This window comes from Pelophylax lessonae (genome assembly GCF_965119305.1).
Source record: "Pelophylax lessonae genome assembly, chromosome: 2".
In the NCBI taxonomy this organism is placed as follows: domain Eukaryota; kingdom Metazoa; phylum Chordata; class Amphibia; order Anura; family Ranidae; genus Pelophylax; species Pelophylax lessonae.
Window position 1 is genome coordinate 459,133,935 of NC_138769.1, and position 19,491 is coordinate 459,153,425.

The window sequence follows — 19,491 nt, forward strand, 5'->3', positions numbered from 1 at the left end:
GTCTAACACCAGCTCTGGCTGCACATTTAATGCAAGCTCAGTGCATATGTGTCTGCTTAATCTGCATTTAAAGTTAAAAAAAATGTTTTCCTTCATATTTAACTTTGACATACAGGCTTTAGACAGATACTGCTTTTCTAACCTGCTCTTCAAAAAGCACCAATGTAAGGGGAAAATAATTATTTTTCAGTATTTAGGGAAAAAAAAATATTTTTCAGTTTTTCATTCAAATGTTTTTTTTTTTTTTATTCAATAACAACAACAGTATCCAACCTGCTAGGCGTGCGGCGTGTAGAGGCCATTTACTGCAAGCTGAGTGTCTGCTTAATCTGCATTTAAAAAAGGAAAAAACTTTTTTCCTTCATATTTTACTGTGACTTACAGCGTTCAGACAGACACTGCATTTCAAATCTGCTATTCAACAAGCACCAATTAAGGGGACAATTATTTATCAGATTTTCATTCATACGTTACAGTGAGATACACCCATTGCATACTGCTGTATTGCGCTTTGCAATAAAAAATCCCATTTAGGGGCAAAAAAAGTTAATTGCGGCCCTGTCTGCATATGTTACAGTGACATACACCCATTGCATACTGTTGTATTGCGCTTTGCAATAAAAAAAAAAAAAACATTTAGGGGCAAAAAAGTTAATTGCGGCCCTGTCTTCATATGTTACAGTGACATACACCCATTGCATACTGTTGTGTTGTGCATTGCAATAAAAACCCATTTAGGGGGAAAAAAAGTTAATTGCGGCCTAGGCTGCATATGTTACAGTGAGATACACCCATTGCATACTGTTGTATTCCGCTTTGCAATAAAAACCAATTTAGGTGAGAAAAAGTAAATCGCGGCCCTGTCTGCATATGGTACAGTGAGATACACCCATTGCATAAAAAGCCCATTTAGGGGGAAAAAAATAAATTGCGGGCTAGTCTGCATATTTTACTGTGAGATGCACCCTTTCTATACTGTTGTTCTATTCCGCTATTCAATAAACACCCATTTCGGGGAAAAAAAATAAATTTCGGCCTAGTCTGCATCTGTACGTGTGAGATACACCCTTTTTCGATACTGTTGTTCTATTCTGCTATTCAATAAACACCCATGTAGGGGACAGAAATATATTAAATTGTGGCTTAGTCTGTATCTGTACATGTGAGATACACCCTTTGGATACTGTTGTTGTATTCTGCTATTCAATAAACACCCATTTAGGGGACAGAAAGATATTAAATTGCAGCTTACTCTGTATCTGTGTGAGATGCACCCTTTTAGATACTGTTGTTCTATTCTGCTATTCAATAAACCCCCATGTAGGGGACAGAAAAATATTAAATTGCGGCTTAGTCTGTATCTGTACGTGTGAGATACACCCTTTGGATACTGTTGTTGTATTCTGCTATTCAAAAAAACACCCATTTAGGGGACAGAAAGAAATTAAATTGCGGCTTAGTCTGTATCTGTACGTGTGAGATACACCCTTTGGATAATGTTGTGGTATTCTGCTATTCAATAAACACCCATGTAGGGGACAGAAAGATATTAAATTGCAGCTTAGTCTGTATCTCTACGTGCGAGATACACCCTTTGGATACTGCTGTTGTATTCTGCTATTCAATAAACACCCATGTAGGGGACAGAAAGATATTAAATTGCGCCTTAGTCTGTATCTGTATGTGTGAGATGCACCCTTTTAGATACTGTTGTTCTATTCTGCTATTCAATAAACCCCCATGTAGGGGACAGAAAGATATTAAATTGCGGCTTAGTCTGTATCTGTACGTGTGAGATACACCCTTTGGATACTGTTGTTCTATTCTGCTATTCAATAAACACCCATTTAGGGGAACATTAATAATTTTGCAGCGTTTGCTGATTATGTTACTGTGAGATACACCCTTTAAATTTGTTTGGCGCATCTCCTTCCACCACCGAGGATTGCAGGGCACTTCAGTTTGCCTCCTGTTGCTAACTCCTCCTACTCCGCTTCCTCATCCTCATCCTCTACCACCTCCGCATCCAGAGCAGTGATCATTTCCAAGGCTTTCAGGGCAGTCATTCACAAGTGGCTCTGAGGGTGGGTTCCTGCACCCACAAATGCCAGGTACACAATTGTCCAGAAAGGGCACAGTTCTGGAGGTTGACGAGGTGGAGGATGAGGAGGAGATGGAGGAGGAGGAACCATGTTCATAGCAGGGTGGCACCCAGATAACTGATAACTACAGATACTACACTTGATCTCCGAGGGTGGGTTCCTGCACCCACAAACGCCAGATACACAATTGTCCAGCAAGGGCACAGTTCTGGAGGATGACGAGGTGGAGGATGAGGAGGAGATGGAGGAGGAGGAACCATGTTCATAGCAGGGTGGCACCCAGATAACTGATAACTACAGATACTACACTTGATCTCCGAGGGTGGGTTCCTGTACCCACAAACGCCAGGTACACAATTGTCAAGCAAGGGCACAGTTCTGGAGGATGACGAGGTGGAGGAAGAGGAGGAGATGGAGGAGGAGGAACCATTTTCACAGCAGGGTGGCACCCAGATAACTGATAACAACAGATACTACACTTGATCTTAGGCAAAAGGTCGTGAAGCAATGCTGGTGGAATTCCCAGCGGGGGCACAGTGGAAGCACAAGGCGAAGGCAGAGGAGGAGGAGGTCGCCAGGGCACCGCCAGCACCTCATAAGGTAGGGTTAGCATGTATGAAATGTGGAAAAGCTTTGTCGGCACGCCACAACAACCAGGACTACCAGCTGTTTTTTTAAGCCCCTGGTGTGTGAACACACTCAGACTATCACCCGGTGGGTGCATAAAAAAAGTGCACACCAAAAAAGTGAAACACAAAAAGTGCACAGGGTGTACACATGGTCCTTGACTCTGATCCCCCGGGGCGCAAGGCTCCTGACAGGGACTGGGGTACTTACACTGCCTAACCTGGCTGAAGCCAGGCAGCCCCTTTCTTTAGGAGGTCCGCTGAAACAGACCACCCCAAGTACTAGGTGGGGCTCTCCCGAAGAGAGACCCCATTAGAGAGGGCGAACCAAGCCAGAAGGCCATATCCATTCCCAAGATTTTCGGGGACAGGCCCAAGGACCTACACCCTACTAATCACGCTGTACAAAATAAAGTGTACCGCCACAATAAAAAACACAAAACATGAGACACACAACACATAAAAGTGGGGAGAGGGAGAGTCGAGAAATGCAAAGTTAGTGCCACGTTGCAATACTATGGCAGGCCCTTCGGCCAGGAATAAAAAATTACTCTGGTCCTGACTCCTGGCCAAGAGGCCCGGCCCTAGTGGCAGGTGTGAAAAATGTGTGTAGGAAGTGCAGTGTCCTTGGTGCAATACTCATAGTGTTGCCATCCACCGTGAATTATAGCACCCCTGGACTGCCACTCCAGGGGCAGTCCAGGGCCATACACCACAGGCTTTTCAGAATCCCGGTCCCTGGCAAGACCAGTGCAGCCCCATCCCTACCAGAAGGCCTCAGAACTTAGACCGCTTTGGGAGAGCCCAGCCCACAACCAGGGACACATACCTTTTCCAAGGCCAGACTCAACCCAGAAGGGGGAAAAAAGCCCCCCGCCTCCATCACCGTTCCTTACCATATACCATGTACAGTTCCTTACCATTCCCTACGTACTATACACGTACTGAATGATGGGTCTGCCCCCTTCAACTTCTGGGTCTCCAAATTGGGCACATGGCCTGAGCTTGCCCTTTACGCCTTGGAGGTGCTGGCCTGCCCTACAGCCAGTGTATTACCTGAAAGTGTATTTAGCACGGCTGGGGGCGTTATCACAGACAAGCGCAGCCCCTGTCCAGAGCCAATGTGGACAAGCTCACGTTCATTAAAATGAACCAGGCAAAGATCCTACAGGACATGTCCGTACCTTGTGCAGAATAGACATGTATACCGGCCTTACCCAGCCATTGTTGTATTTTTGATCTTTCTCACTCTTTTTGGGGTGTACCCTAATTTTAAAAAGAAATAAAATTAAAAACAGAAACCAGTGTTGGCTACCTCGTCCTCCTCCACCGCCGCTTCCACCTACACTGCCACATCCACCGCCACCTCAACCTCCTACTCCATATGGGCCTCGTCCTCCTCCTCCTACATCATTCAAGATGATTATTTTATATTTTTCATTTTTTTATGTTATTTTAAAGTTATTTCCCTATCCACATTAGTTTGCAGAGCACTTGCCATGCTCTTAAGATGATTTTGCTGCCATTTGCAGCCCTCTAGCCCTTTCCATGTTTGTTTTAGAGGCATTTTAGTGCTCAAAAGTTCGGGTCACCATTGACTTCAATGGGGCTCGGGATCGAGGCAAAGTTCGGGTTAAGTCCGGTTCAGGAACCCAGACTTTTTTTTCAAGTTCGGTCAAACCCGCCGTACCCAGACATCCAGGTGTTCCCTCAACTTTACTCCTCACTCTTAAACAAAAAAGCTTAAAAAACAGCAACTTGTTGATGAGAAGATGAGAATTCGGAATTAATGAGAAAGTTTAATGTCTGCTACAAATTAATCTGATAATAAAAGTTCAATTTTACAATTTAGTATATATATGCCTTTTAACAAGAATTCAACAAGCGTGACTTTTCTAATATGGCAAAGTGCAATAGAATAACCTCACAAATTATTCAGAACTTCTCCAAATGTTTTGATTTTAGTCATCAAAAATGTGGTTGGTTTGCACATCAGCCATTGCTCTCTGTATTGCTTTATTAAGTAAGCCTGATTTATTATTGCCACTGGACAGTTACTTTTCTCCCGGACATAATTTTAATGAAGCATGGTTATATCTTTTTCATCTATAATGGAAAATCGCAAATGGACTGATAAGTTAGACTGTTCTGTCAGGAAGGCTTTTGAATCTTGCTTTAAGTGTTATCAGATATGAATGTTAGCATTACAGTATGTTCTGATTTTTTTTTTTTTTATTATTTCATGGCACTGTAAGAATTTTTAAAGTTTGATCAAGACAGAGCTCTGCAGTATAGAGAACCTGTTGACATTTTTATTTGGTACAATGTTATGAATATGAATGAGACAGACTCCACATCAGATATAAAGATCCTCGCCTACAAACCTTATGTATTTCTATTACTAATTATGTGCTTAAGAGCCAAAGGAGCAGATGTAATTCATACCAAGTATTATGAGTATGAGACAGGAAGACATCGCCTAAACGAATGGATTGGCAAATGCAAGGTATAAAAATGTGAAGCGTTAAACCCCATGCTTTAGAAGATTCTGTTAATCAATCCGTTTCACATAGCTATGTAAACTACTGCATGTAATATATACGTTTATTGAGCTTGTGATTGTGAACACAGTGATATTATAGCTAAGAATAGATTTTTTTTTCTTTTAGATGACCATTATGACCTTCATAAACACATATTTTGACCTGGGCCCACTTCATGTCCTAAACTGACAACATTCACTCACAGTACAGTCTATATAAGGAAGCAAAATTGTTACCTTGGTACAGGACTTCAGTAAATATCCCCTCTGCTATTCTCCATAACAAAACAGAGAGGTTTTCTGAAGTCCTAAGAGATAACTGGGAACAATGTAACTAAAAAGACAACAGCACAGCCACAGGAACTAATTCGCTGACAAGATTTATAGCAGAATAGACAGGTATTTTTTTTTACTTTTATCAAACAAATATGACAATCTGCTTTTAATGGTATAGTTAACAGATAAGTCGACCAAATAAGAGAAGTTTATTGCTATGGTTTAAATACCTTTTTACGCAATAAAGCCATGTCACATTTCTATCCGCAACCTGAGATTGGACAGTAAAGAGACAGCTTATTACTCTGTCCGCTCTGCCATCTCCTCCTGTCAGCAAGTGTTCTTTTTGCATACTTGTATGCAGCACAACTTTTAAACTCATGCACCTGCTCTTCATTCTCTCAGGATCCTTTTAGAAAGTCAAATTAAGGTAATTTCACTAGTCAAAATCAAAGGGTAACTCCTCTTTTGTAGGAAAAATATTAGCAAAAAAATAATAATTTAGTATATACAATTGCTACACAAGTCATATTGTAATTGAATGGTATTAAAAATGTAAAATGCAATGCAATATAACTACCTGAAGGTATTCTTTACACAGAGGGTGTACAGAACGTCCCCCCCCCCCCCAGAAATGTCATTTTCTGCTTGTGTGATTGGCTTACTGATTTTTCCATAACTCTTCATTATGATACAAATCTAATTTTCAGCTTCACCAGCAACATAAATTTCATTTTTGGTGAGATATTCTCAAAGTGAAATCACGCCTAAAGGGATACAGACCCAGCAATTTCCCTCATTAGGGCTCTGCAGGTGCAGCGGCTGATTGAACATGATAAAACCACTCCCTTACAGGTTCACTTTGCACATGGCCACAGACTAAACAGCTACCTCTTCAGAATGAAAAAAGGTAAGAATCTGCTAAAAAGTTTGTTAAATTCCTTGCAATAAACATAGTTCACTAAGAAGGTAATATGTTTTTACTCATCAAAAGTAGAGTTGCTCTTTAAATATACACATACATTTTTAATAAATACATAACAACAATAATTGGTGTTTTTTTCATATATATATATATACAGTGGGTACGGAAAGTATTCAGACCCCCCTTAAATTTTTCACTCTTTGTTATATTGCAGCCATTTGCTAAAATCATTTAAGTTCATTCTTCTTCCTCATGAATGTACACATAGCACCCCATACTGACAGAAAAACACAGAATTGTTGACATTGTTGCAGATTTATTTAAAAAGAAAAACTGAAATATCACATGGTCCTAAGTATTCAGACCCTTTGCTGTGACACTCATATATTTAACTCAGGTGCTTTCCATTTCTTCTGATCATCCTTGAGATGGTTCTACGCCTTCATTTGAGTCCAGCTGTGTTTGATTATACTGATTGGACTTGATTAGGAAAGCCACACACCTGTCTATATAAGACCTTCCAGATCACAATGCATGTCAGAGCAAATGAGAATCAGGAGGTCAAAGGAACTGCCTGAAGAGCTCAGAGACAGAATTGTGGCAAGGCACAGATCTGGCGAAGGTTACAAAAAGATTTCTGCTGCACTTAAGGTTCCTAAGAGCACAGTGGCCTCCATAATCCTCAAATGGAAGACGTTTGGGACGACCAGAACCCTTCCTAGAGCTGGCCGTCCGGCCAAACTGAGCTATCGGGGGAGAAGAGCCTTGGTGAGAAAGGTAAAGAAGAACCCAAAGATCACTGTGGCTGAGCTCCAGAGATGCAGTCAGGAGATGGGAGAAAGTTGTAGAAAGTCAACCATCACTGCAGCCCTCCACCAGTCGGGGCTTTATGGCAGAGTGGCCCGACGGAAGCCTCTCCTCAGTGTAAGACACATGAAAGCCCGCATGGAGTTTGCTAAAAAACCACCTGAAGGACTCCAAGATGGTGAGAAATAAGATTCTCTGGTCTGAGACCAAAATAGAACTTTTTGGCCTTAATTCTAAGCGGTATGTGTGGAGAAAACCAGGCACTGCTCATCACCTGTCCAATACAGTCCCAACAGTGAAGCATGGTGGTGGCAGCATCATGCTGTGGGGGTGTTTTTCAGCTGCAGGGACAGGACGACTGGTTGCAATCAAGGGAAAGATGAATGCGGCCAAGTACAGGGATATCCTGGACAAAAACCTTCTCCAGAGTGCTCTGGACCTCAGACTGGGCCGAAGGTTTACCTTCCAACAAGACAATGACCCTAAGCACACAGCTAAAATAACGAAGGAGTGGCTTCACAACAACTCCGTGACTGTTCTTGAATGGCCCAGCCAGAGCCCTGACTTAAACCCAATTGAGCATCTCTGGAAAGACCTAAAAATGGCTGTCCACCAACGTTTACCATCCAACCTGACAGAACTGGAGAGGATCTGCAAGGAGGAATGGCAGAGGATCCCCAAATCCAGGTGTGAAAGACTTGTTGCATCTTTCCCAAAAAGACTCCTGGCTGTATTAGATCAAAAGGGGGCTTCTACTAAATACTGAGCAAAGGGTCCGAATACTTAGGACCATGTGATATTTCAGTTTTTCTTTTGTAATAAATCTGCAACAATTTCAACAATTCTGTGTTTTTCTGTCAGTATGGGGTGCTATGTGTACATTCATGAGGAGGACGAATGAACTTAAAGGATTTTAGCAAATGGCTGCAATATAACAAAGAGTGAAAAATTTAAGGGGGTCTGAATACTTTCCGTACCCACTGTGTATATATATATATATATCAGCCTGGAGTAAACAAACACTGTTACATGCATTTAATTGTATACCTCAGGTATACTGACTTATATATGGGTTAAATTCTGAAACAGAAACTACAAGTAGGGTCATATCAGAGCATTTTTTTTTTCTGTCCTTACATCCTATCAAATGGGTCAATCATTTGTCATGACAAGATCAAGAAGCTCATGATTACAATACAATAAAAGGAAAGGTTTAATTGTTGGACATATACTGAAAATGCCAGTCTTATATCATTCACAATCTTATTACCACCCTTGAAAAACTTCTTAGGTTTTGGGGACACCCTAAAATATTTTCAGATCTACAGATCACTTTATTTTAGGGCAATCAGTTGTAGCTATAACAATGAATAGAATAAAAATAAAAAATCATAAAATTCACATTAGCAGGGGTATTTAGTGACTAAAAATACCTTTAGTCACTTTGTACTGCAGCACAAATTAAGTAAACACTTAAAAAAAATGCTGGTTCTTAGTGTCCAGTAGACCCTCGAACAACCTTTTTTATAGTCATTTTGGTCATCTGGCTGCCCTATTAGACCCAGTATTGGGATGGACAGATAGGGGCATACACAAAACACATGAAGCTCTCCCTCTCATCATAATACTCACAAAGCCCCATTATTCTCCCCATCATCCACAGGAGCCCTGACCTGCACCGGCTGTTCTCTTTCAGTACAAGCATTCTAGTGATGTCCCAGCATGTATTAAAGGCAGTCCTTCCAGGTTGTATCTTCCATTCTGGTTTCTCCACTTCTTAGCTGTTATTTTTTGATGCATCCACCATCAGGAGGAGTTACTGCCCCCTCTGTGTCAAAGAAGCCCCTTACACATTCATCCGTTCTTTCTGCTGCCTATGCCCAGAACCCAGAATCCAGAATTCTGTAAAACACTGGTTGAGAAATCCTGGTTAAACACTATACATTAGAAAAATATGGCCAGAAATATATTTCATAACCAATAAAATGATAAAACAAAATCAGTGAAAATAAATCACACAAAGATAGGAATAATATTGGGCACAGCTATAGTAGAATCTGATGATATCAAACTTATTTGCAGTAAACCACAACCTGGATCCCCACTTTAAAAAAAAAAAAAAGAACATACTTTTAAACGAATATTATGTTTCTACAGATATTACTTTTTTTTATTCCAATTTGTTTACTAATGATTGTTGTGTTGCTCATGAAAAATAGTGTTTCCCAAAACATATAAACCTGTTAATGTTCTTTATTTAATTAAATCATGAGAGGTTAGGGTCATGTTTCTCTGTGTCAATGAGATTAACACTGTCATACAGAACACACTGTATGCTAAATAAAATAATTGATGTTATTGCTATATTTTGTTCTTTTGTTTTCATCAATATAAAGTAGATGGAATTAACAAAAGAAGGTAAAAAATACCTAGAATTCACTAAAACTCAATCTCATGGTAACTGGCTGTCAGACCTACCCAAATTTAAGGGTATGTATCCATGTGGACACTGCCACATATGCAAATATGTGGAAAAAAGCTCAGTCTTCTTTGACTCAACTGGCAAGAAAGAATTCAGGATAACCTCCTTCATTAATTGCAGTACATCCAAACTCCTATACCAGATTACATGCCCATGTGGCAAACACTACATAGGCAAAACAAAAAGGACTCTGAGAATCAGGATAGGGGAACATTTAAAAAGCATAAGGCTGAAGGAGGACACCCCACTTGCAGAGCATTTCAATGAATATCACGGAGGTAACCCCAGGGGCCTGAGAGTCAAGGGGTTCTGGGCCCTCAACATTGTCCCCCCCCCCTCCCCTGCACTGGATTTTTATTACCCTTCACCGCCAGGTCTTTTATATGGTCAAATTTGACCGACATCGGGAACAAATACCAGATTGTACCGTTGTGGTAATGTGGTGGAAGTACCACATTTATACCACCAGATGGCCTCAGTCTAAACATTCCCGGGAACATCTAATTGCTGATTGCTGTCACCATGGTTACAGCCTATATAAACGAACCCCGGAGAACGTGATGACGTCCCGAGGAAGCGTGCGTAAGCACGCGAAACGCGTCGACATCACACGTTGACGCCCCGCCCACCCTTCGTCCCCGTAGGAGATCGCACTTGACTGGCTGAACACATCCACCACGACCCGGAAGCAGCACCGGGATTGCACCCGGACACGGAACTGAGTCTGCCCCTGCAGCTTCCTTGACGGTGAAGGCTACAACGCCACTGGTAGTTACAAATCCATCGGACAGCCGAATAATCCTTCATCTGCTTTTGCCACCCCTGACTGTGACCTAAGCGCGGAGCACGCTACCTCCATCCTTGTAATCTCGGATGAGAACGGGTGATATCTGGTAAGACCAACACTTCTTATTATACACATCCAACCCTGGATCACCAGTTAAGTATGGTCGCTACACCTCATCCCCGATACCCTTAGCAGCTCCAGCCAATGGTCTGACCGGGACTTCTCTCATGCAGACTTAATACTTATGAGCCGTCCCAGTACTGCCACGTTTTGGATCAGCCAGCCAGCAAGCAAGCATCTCTGGCGATCAGCCACCATTTGGGACTAATTCATAGTCCTTCTTCTACATACACGGGAGATCTCTTTCAGGAGACAAACATTCACCCATACTGCTGTTTAAGCAAATTGGCTGGTTAAAGCCCGGATCCCTCCAACACATCCTACCTTATTGTTATTTGCTGATTAAGCAAAACGGCTGGTTAAGCCACGATCCCTCCAAGCACTACTATACCGTGCACTGCCCCATGGGGCAAGGTTCCCTTGGAGGCTCAGAGCCAGGAAATGAGACTTACATCATAGGGAGTTGGCCCGTGTTGTTTGTTACTACATGAGACAATGATGCTTTATTTTGTCCTATTTTTGTGATGCACTGATGACATTTCATGACACAACGTCATATATATTTAGCAATTTTTTCAGTTGCCACTCTACACTTTATGGGCATTCCTATGTGCTTTTTCTCCTAGGGCTTACTACAGTCCCCTTACTGGCCATAGCACTGTTGCTCGGGCTTTCAGAGTGATTTCTAGGTCGTGGATCCTCGACTAATCACACCAAGCCCGTCAACAACAGTGCCTTACTGGGACTGGGTGGGTGGGGACCTCAATGTGTTTTATTGCTGTCTGTACCATCCTGACCCCCTAGGGGTCCACGGAGTCAATCAGTTCACCTGATGAGCTTCCACACCTCTTTTACTGAATAGAATTACGTGTATATATTTTTCATGTGTGTACATCTTCACCAATAAAGCTTTTTTGTCTGCACCTATATCCCTGTGAGCCCCTCATTGCAACCATTCACGGAGGGAAATCCTTGTCCCTCCACCTCCCAACCTTTTTTGTCCCCATATCTCAGGTTGCGCTGGGTTGCCGGTCCCAATTGACCGTGTGGTACGTGCCCTACTGGATTCTCGCCGACCCACCTAGTCTGGCTTGAGAATACCACCCTAGCTACTCAGTTTTTTATAATTATTTTTTCCGAAAAAATAAAATAAAATATGCTAACACTAAGGTATTTACTTTTAATAAAATATTAGAATATTTATATACCAAGCAAATTAGTAAGGGATAGTCTCTGCTTATAATCATTGAGGGAAGGTGGGGAATTTTAGCATATACAAACATGCACAGCAGCATTTACTTGGAAGTCTTTCAAATCTCACTGGGCTTGGGCAAAGACTATGCTTCTGTCTTGTGCAGTCTCAAAACACAAAGAATTCTTGCAGTGACTGAACAAAAGAGAATCACATCTCTTTCTTTAAAAGGTAAGTGAGTCAATTTTCTGCACCAAGCTAAGTACAAACAATTCTACACAAAGTAATATGTACAGTGTGTTTATTTTGCAATCAGTTTTTATTTTAATTTAGACATTTACTTTTTCAGTTTTATTTATCGCAATCATTCTACTGATGTTTTAACCACTAGCAATTGCCAGCTAGCTTCACAGCTCTACAGAAGGATCCTGAGCCTGGTGTATGCTCTATTAAAATGACAGCTAGTCAACATTGTTAACAATGACCAAATGTTTTAATAGTACTTTGGGCAGAATGGCCAATTGCACACTGGTAAGAAAACATGAGTATCATTTCTATGCTATGTCATATTGTGCCAAACGTTTCCTTCAGCACCAGGCTCTTGTAAAGTGTGGTACAAACTAGTAGAAAATCTGCTGAAAATTCCCGTCCGGAGTAAAATCATACGATTTTCAGCTAGTGTGTACACAACTTTCACAACTTTCAGTGTGTACACAACTTTCAGCAGCAGCAAAAAACAGAGGGACAAACACCAAAATTGTTATCGTCCAGTCCCCAGATGATCAATTTTTGTTTAATGCGTATGCAGTATGTCCGTGAAAAATCGGATACGAAAGACCGCGCATGATCTGAAGTTGCTGACAACCCGGAAGTCTAGGAACAAATGTCCCCCCAAAAAAAAAAAAGTTGGACGAGAAATTTCGTGAACATTTATGCACTGTCAACTAAAAACGGTTATGAACGCTGAGCAAGAGAGAGAAAAATCAGAGGATATTTCGTCCGATTTCCATCAAGTGTGTACGGGCCTTAAAGCGGAGTTCCGGGCACAGATGTCATTTTTTAATAAACATACCCCCGGGACAGTCAGGGCTAGTACATTCCACAATGGCTAGCCTCTGATCTGTCCCGGTTCGCACTTACATTTTAGAAGAAATACTTACTTATAAAATTTCTTCCACAGCGTTTCCATCTCTCTTGTGGGCAGCTGAAGCCGGCGCGGTCCTCTTCTGTGTCTTCTTCCGCGTATTCTTGTCCCAGAATGCACCTGCAGCGGCCCCTCTCGTCACTTCCGGTGCGGCGCCGCATTCCTCCACAGCTTCTGGGAATGCCCAGAAGCTGTTTAGCAGGGGAATGCGGCGTCGCCCGGAAGTGACGAGCGGGGCCGGTGCCGTCGCAATGATTCCTGGGAGCGATGACGTTCAGCTCCCAGGAATCATCGCGAGACAGGAAGTGACGGGGTGAGCCGCGGCTCTGAGGGAGGAAGTACTCTGAGGTGAGTATTTACGATCTTCAATTACAAGGTAAGTAAACAAAAAAAAAAATAACTATCCAATTCCTTTTCAGGTAATGTCTAACTAGCGGAGGGGCACAAAAAAAAATATTGTTTTTGTGCCCGGAACTCCGCTTTAAGTCTCTAAATCCACGGATTGTTTTTACTCTTCAGAATACTCCTCTCTATGAGAAGGGTGCAGCACAAAAGTGTAGTAAAAAATTTGTTCTGGGAGGTTATAACAATTGTTACCTTTTGAAGTATTTGCATAACATTTTAGCACCTTCCACTATAACAATGTAATATAGATAGCCTACAATGACAGTCAATTAATGATGACTTTCCTCTCAGTCCAGTTTGAAAATGTAAAACATTACATTGCACTGACAGCTTACCCTGGAGCAATGAAAATCACCCACAACTTTGAACAGTAAAATACATTTTCACTAATGAAGAAAACTTAGAGCCTTTAAAAAGCCGTAAAAAGTGCCATATGTACACCAAGATGGAGACAAGGAAAGTTGTCAGACATTATTTGAAGCATTGTATTGGGCATGATTAATTTTAACACTTGACATTTCTACCACATTTTCTTTGTGAATGAATTATGCTCACATACCGTAAGGCAATGAACATCAAAATATACATACAACTATGATGGATCTTACACATTTAAAACATAAACATCATATTGCTTTTATTTGTATACACCAGTTATCTTTATATTTGGTCATCTTTTTTATATTCCTGACTGATTAGTTTAGAAGTTAGGATTTATTGTTATTTGTTACTTTTCCATATTTTAAAGTGCAAATTTGTATTATTTGTATAAACTTTAGCATATACCGTCATATTCTGCATTTTGCCTGCTATTTATTCATTCTTTAGTTAAATAAAAGTTCAATCGTGTTTGACATGTTTATTTGTGAGATAAACGTTTTTATATATTTTGTAAGTTGTTACAGAAAGACACCTATTTTCCATTGATCTAGATAGTACAACTATTTAAGAAGAATGTACTTTTTGGTTTTATGTGAGTTTAGTATCAAACCATAACGTTTTATCAATATCATAAACCAATGAGGGCGTGGCTGCCGTTGCGGAAGATGGCCGCTTAGTGTGCTAGCTCCGCAAGCCACCCGAAACACACGCCGCAACAAGGGCTTTTTGAGCTCCCACGAGCACTCCCAAGAAACGGTGAACCTCCGCTGAAGCTGCCGGGATGACCCGCCGCAAGAAAGATGCGGCGCAAACCTCCAATTTAGCCGGCTATTTCATCTCACAGGCGCCCGGTCTTCGACAAAATGGCGCCGGAAGCGCGGGACGCACACAGAGCGCCAAGCAAGGAGAAGGTCTGCTTCCCAAACTGCCCCCGATCCGGCCGCCTCTCCCGCAGCGACAGAAGGTCGGGAACCCTGACAGCGGGCAGTCGTCGGGTTCTCCATCGCCGCCGTCACCATCCTCACGGAGCCCAGCCAAAACTAGGCAAAGAATGAACTCCCCGCCGCCTGACTTCCACGGAGCTTCAGGTATGGAACTCTCCCAGCACTCCCCCACACCATCTGCACACCAGCCCTCCATGAGAGATCCCCTAGCTGGTCACTCCTCTGGGGGTAATCCCATATCCGAAGTCACAATGAGGGACATGCTGTACTCCCTGAGGGCATCGATGCAGGCAGACATGCAGCTGCAGACTAAACAAATTACTGCTGAAATCACAGCTCTGGGGTCTCATATTGACCATGTTAAACACTCTGTCCAGAACCATGCTGAAACCATCAATTCAGTTATTGATAAGCTAAACTCACATACTGAGGAAATAGCACGTCTGCAAAATAAGGTGGCGGATCTGGAGGACCGCTCCAGACGAAACAATATAAAACTGCGGGGAATCTCTGAGGCGGTCGCTCCCGATCACCTGCTACTGCATGCCACATCACTTTTCAAGCTGCTGGTTCCCTCACTGTCGGATGCGGATCTGCTTATTGATAGAATCCATAGGCTACCTAAGCCTGCTTTTCTGGACTCAAATGTGCCAAGGGACGTCTTACTTAGGGTCCACTTTTATACGGCGAAAGACAAAATTATGTTAGCGTCCAGGCAGCGGGGTACGCTTCCAGATCCCTACCATGATGTACAACTGTTACCTGACCTTTCCAGACACACGCTACAGGCAAGACGCAACCTGTCCACCATAACAAAGGCGTTGCGCAATCATCAGATTCAGCACAAATGGAGATATCCGGCGACACTTTTAGTGACCCATGGAGGCTCCACCAACACGATCAGGTCCCTGGATGAAGGCCTGACGATCCCCCGGAGATGGAACATTCTCCCTCCAGATCCTGTAATTGTGCCAGATCATGCACCTCTAAGACCGTTGGAAGCTGAATGGAATGTAGCCTCTCGCAAGAGGTCCTCCAGACCCTCATCAACCCATCCCAGCCCTAGCCGCTCATGATTCTACGACTAGTGTCTCAGGCCTTGGAAGATGAATCTCTCTATGCCCCTTCTCTGTTCCAGTTGCATGTTTTTTCGCTCTCGGGCTGCTGAGACGGCTCTTTTTTTAGGCTTTGTCCTTCTTTTATCTGTTTTTGGTCCGTTTATTTTTCTTTTTGTTCATTTCTCAACGCACCAAACCATGCACAAATGCCAACTATGGGTGATGCCCTCTCTATCATAGCCCTATCACCAGTGCAATGACCATCAAGCTAGTGACAATTAATGCCAATGGTCTGAACCACCCTGCCAAGAGAGGCTCACTGTGGAAGGAAGCCACCTCTCGCCAGGCTGATGTGCTGGCGGTGCAGGAGACTCATTTTGACATTAACGCCACACCTTACTGTGGTCATAAAGCATACCCGCAAGTTATCTTGGCGTCCAGCACGGAAAAAAAAAGGGGTGTCATGTTCGCCTTCAAGGACTCCTTGGCGCTGCGGATACACAAGACAGTTTTGGACCCCAATGGCAGGTACATCATAGTGACCTGTGATCTCAACGAACTGCCGGTGACCCTAGTAACAGTGTATGCGCCAAATACCCACCAGATCCGATTTCTTCGCAGGGTCTTCAAGCAAGTATCTGAAATGTTGTATGGTCATTTACTTATGTGTGGGGATTTCAACGCTGTTGTCGACCCCAGGCTGGACTCTTCGGCGTTCCCCTGGAGCCGACAGCAGTCCCTGGGAAATGTTCTACACGAGGAAAAAATGTATGATGTGTGGAGGTTCCAACACTTTATGGAGAGGGATTATTCTTTCTTTTCTACTAGACATAATTCTTATTCTCGCTTGGACATGTTTTTTGTAGACTTGTTCTAGCTAGATAAGGCTTCCTCCTCTGTGGTCAGTGACATACTATGGTCGGACCACGCCGCGGTGGAATTGACCATAGAGGAGGCAGCGAAATGTACCAACTCCTATATTTGGAGATGTGACCTACGCATGCTACAAGACGAGAAATGTAAAGCCCATATTATTAAGCAATTGCAGGAATTCCGTAGCATTAACGACTCCTCTGTTTCCGACCGGTGGGTGCTGTGGGGTGCACAAAAAGCCTACCTGAGGGTGGTGTGCATCCAGCAGCAGGCGCGGCTTCGGAGACGGAGGAAGGATAAAATATCTAAACTGACGCATCAGATCCATACCCTGGACAGTGCCAACAAATTAGACCACAATCCATCCAGATCCCAATCTATAGCACAATTGCGGCAAGAACTACGTCTCTTGCTCTTAGAAATCTCCAACAGACACCTCCAATACCTAAAACAAAAACATTACTGCCAAGCTACTAAAGCTGGTAAATTGCTAGCCTCCCAGGTCAAACGTAAACAAGCCAAAGCCAGAATCCCCTACCTAGTTCACACCAGATCTGCCTCTAAAATAACTCACCCACAAGCCATAGCTGACAAATTCGCTGATTTTTACAGCTCCCTTTATAACCTGAAAGACAATCCCTCGGAAATGCAACCGACGGCAGAAAACATTAACCGTTTTCTTCATAATGTATCCCTTCCTTCATTGTCCCCCTCTCAGCTACAGACTCTTAATTCTCCAATTACAGCCTCTGAAGTCCTGTCCAGCATAACATCCTTGCCGAAGGGCAAATCACCTGGCCCAGATGGCTTCTCAAATGAGTTTTACCAACTGTTTGCCCCTCATTTAAGCTCCACTATGACAGCGGTATATAACAAAGCCATGGAAGTAGCCTCTTTGCCTCCAGACATTCTCTGTGCACACATTGTCACACTACCCAAACCCGGTAAAGACCCCAACACACCGGCCAACTTCCGCCCCATCTCCCTTCTCAATTCGGATGCAAAGATTTATGCACGTATTCTGTCCAAGCGTATCCAAACAGTACTCCCTGAACTCATACACAGGGACCAAATGGGGTTCACTCCGGGCAGACAGACGTCTGACGCCACCAGGCGACTGTTAGGAATAATGCACCAAGCGCAATCTTCCAAAACCCCATCTGTATTGCTTACTCTAGACGCTGAGAAAGCGTTTGACAGGGTCCATTAGGGCTATATGGAAGCTACCTTGCAAAAGTTTGGGTTCTCAGGTCTCATTCTGTCCGCCATTATGGCTCTTTATTCGTATCCCACGGCACAAGTCTATACATCCGGCATATTATCCAAACCGTTCAAAATCACAAATGGTACACGTCAGGGTTGCCCTCTATCCCCAACGATATTTAATTTGGTTATTGAACCGCTAGCGGAAACAATTAGATCTCATTCTCTCATCACGGGGTTCAAGTTGCCATCTTACCACCACAAAATTAATTTATTTGCTGACGATGTAATTATGATTCTCACACACCCAGAACAATCACTCCCGGCAGCATATGCCACGTTACAAGACTACAGTAGGGCATCTTTTTACAAACTCAACACGTCCAAATCTACAGTCCTCAACATGGGGGTCCCTCTCCGAACCCAGACCAAATTCCAAAAATTGATCCCGATACCCTGGTCCTCTGAGTCCATTCACTACCTGGGCATAGACCTGCCGGCCGATCCCCTCAAATTACTCTCCATCAACATTAGCAGACTAATGGCCAAAATCACTGCAACAATGCGCAATCCCTATTTTTCCTGGAGCGGTAGGGTTGCGGCCTATAAGATGTTACTACCCCAGTTTTTATATCTTTTTAGGGCACTCCCCATCCCTTTCCCGGTGACCCACATCAACAAATTCTCCAAACAAATGTCCTTATACATATGGGCTGGGAAAAGACCGCGTTGCGCCTTTTCGATTTTGACCAAGAAAAAGCAATTTGGGGGTGCGGCGGTCCCTGACCTACTATAAAGCCTCCACTTTCGCTCAACTGAGACAATGGCTCCAAACCAAAGAAGAACCTATGTGGGTGGTCCTGGAAAGGGATGTGGCTCCGATAAGAGACTTGAGCACTCTGCTTTGGAGCCACAAATGGATGGAATGGAACCTTGCGGATCTTTCTCCCACTATGCAAGCGACAATGAGAGTGTGGCACACAGCCCCACACTTCTCATATGTAAGAGACGTCACTAGCACCTACCCGCTACCCTTATCCGTGCTCCGGCCCTATCTGCCAGATTTACCTGTTCGCCTACTAGCTGAGTGGCAGGTAACGCACATAAATTCCTTTTATGACACCAATACTCCCATGTCTATAGCTAACATGATCGCCAAGCACAATATCCCATATCATTTACATTTGCACGTCATGCGCATATCTCACTTCCTAAGGTCCCATCCTCTGCGGCCTGTTTTGGTAGATAGCAGATTATGGGACTTTCTCACGGCTGAAACCTCAAGCCCACCTAAACTTTCCCATTACTATGATATACTACTGGACAACACCAACTTCTACAAATCCGCTCACATGTTTAAGTGGGAAAGGGACCTGGGAACTACGTTCTCTATTCTACAATGGCGTGTAGCTTTGGCCGCAGTTTATAAATATTCACACTGTGCAAATCATTGGGAGCTGACGCTGAAGCTCACAAATAGGTGGTATTATACCCCATATCGTCTGGCTGGTTTCTCACAATCTTGTTATTCCCAATTATGCTGGCGGGACTGCTCACAGGCAGGAACCCTGCTGCATATTCTCTGGTCCTGTCCATCCCTCAAAAGCTACTGGACCCGAGTCTT

The 19,491-nt window shown here is 43.2% G+C and overlaps 1 protein-coding gene across 1 annotated transcript; it reads left to right on the forward strand.

The window, feature by feature from the left end:
• Positions 1-7,597: 7,597 nt before the first annotated feature.
• Positions 7,598-8,044, forward strand: LOC309548145 (uncharacterized protein; the record flags this gene model as incomplete). Its single annotated transcript, XM_082248109.1, has 2 exons — positions 7,598-7,663; positions 7,904-8,044. The coding sequence occupies 2 exons, from the start codon at positions 7,598-7,600 to the stop codon at positions 8,042-8,044; spliced, it is 207 nt and encodes a 68-aa protein (XP_082104235.1).
• Between the last annotated feature and the right edge of the window lie 11,447 nt (positions 8,045-19,491).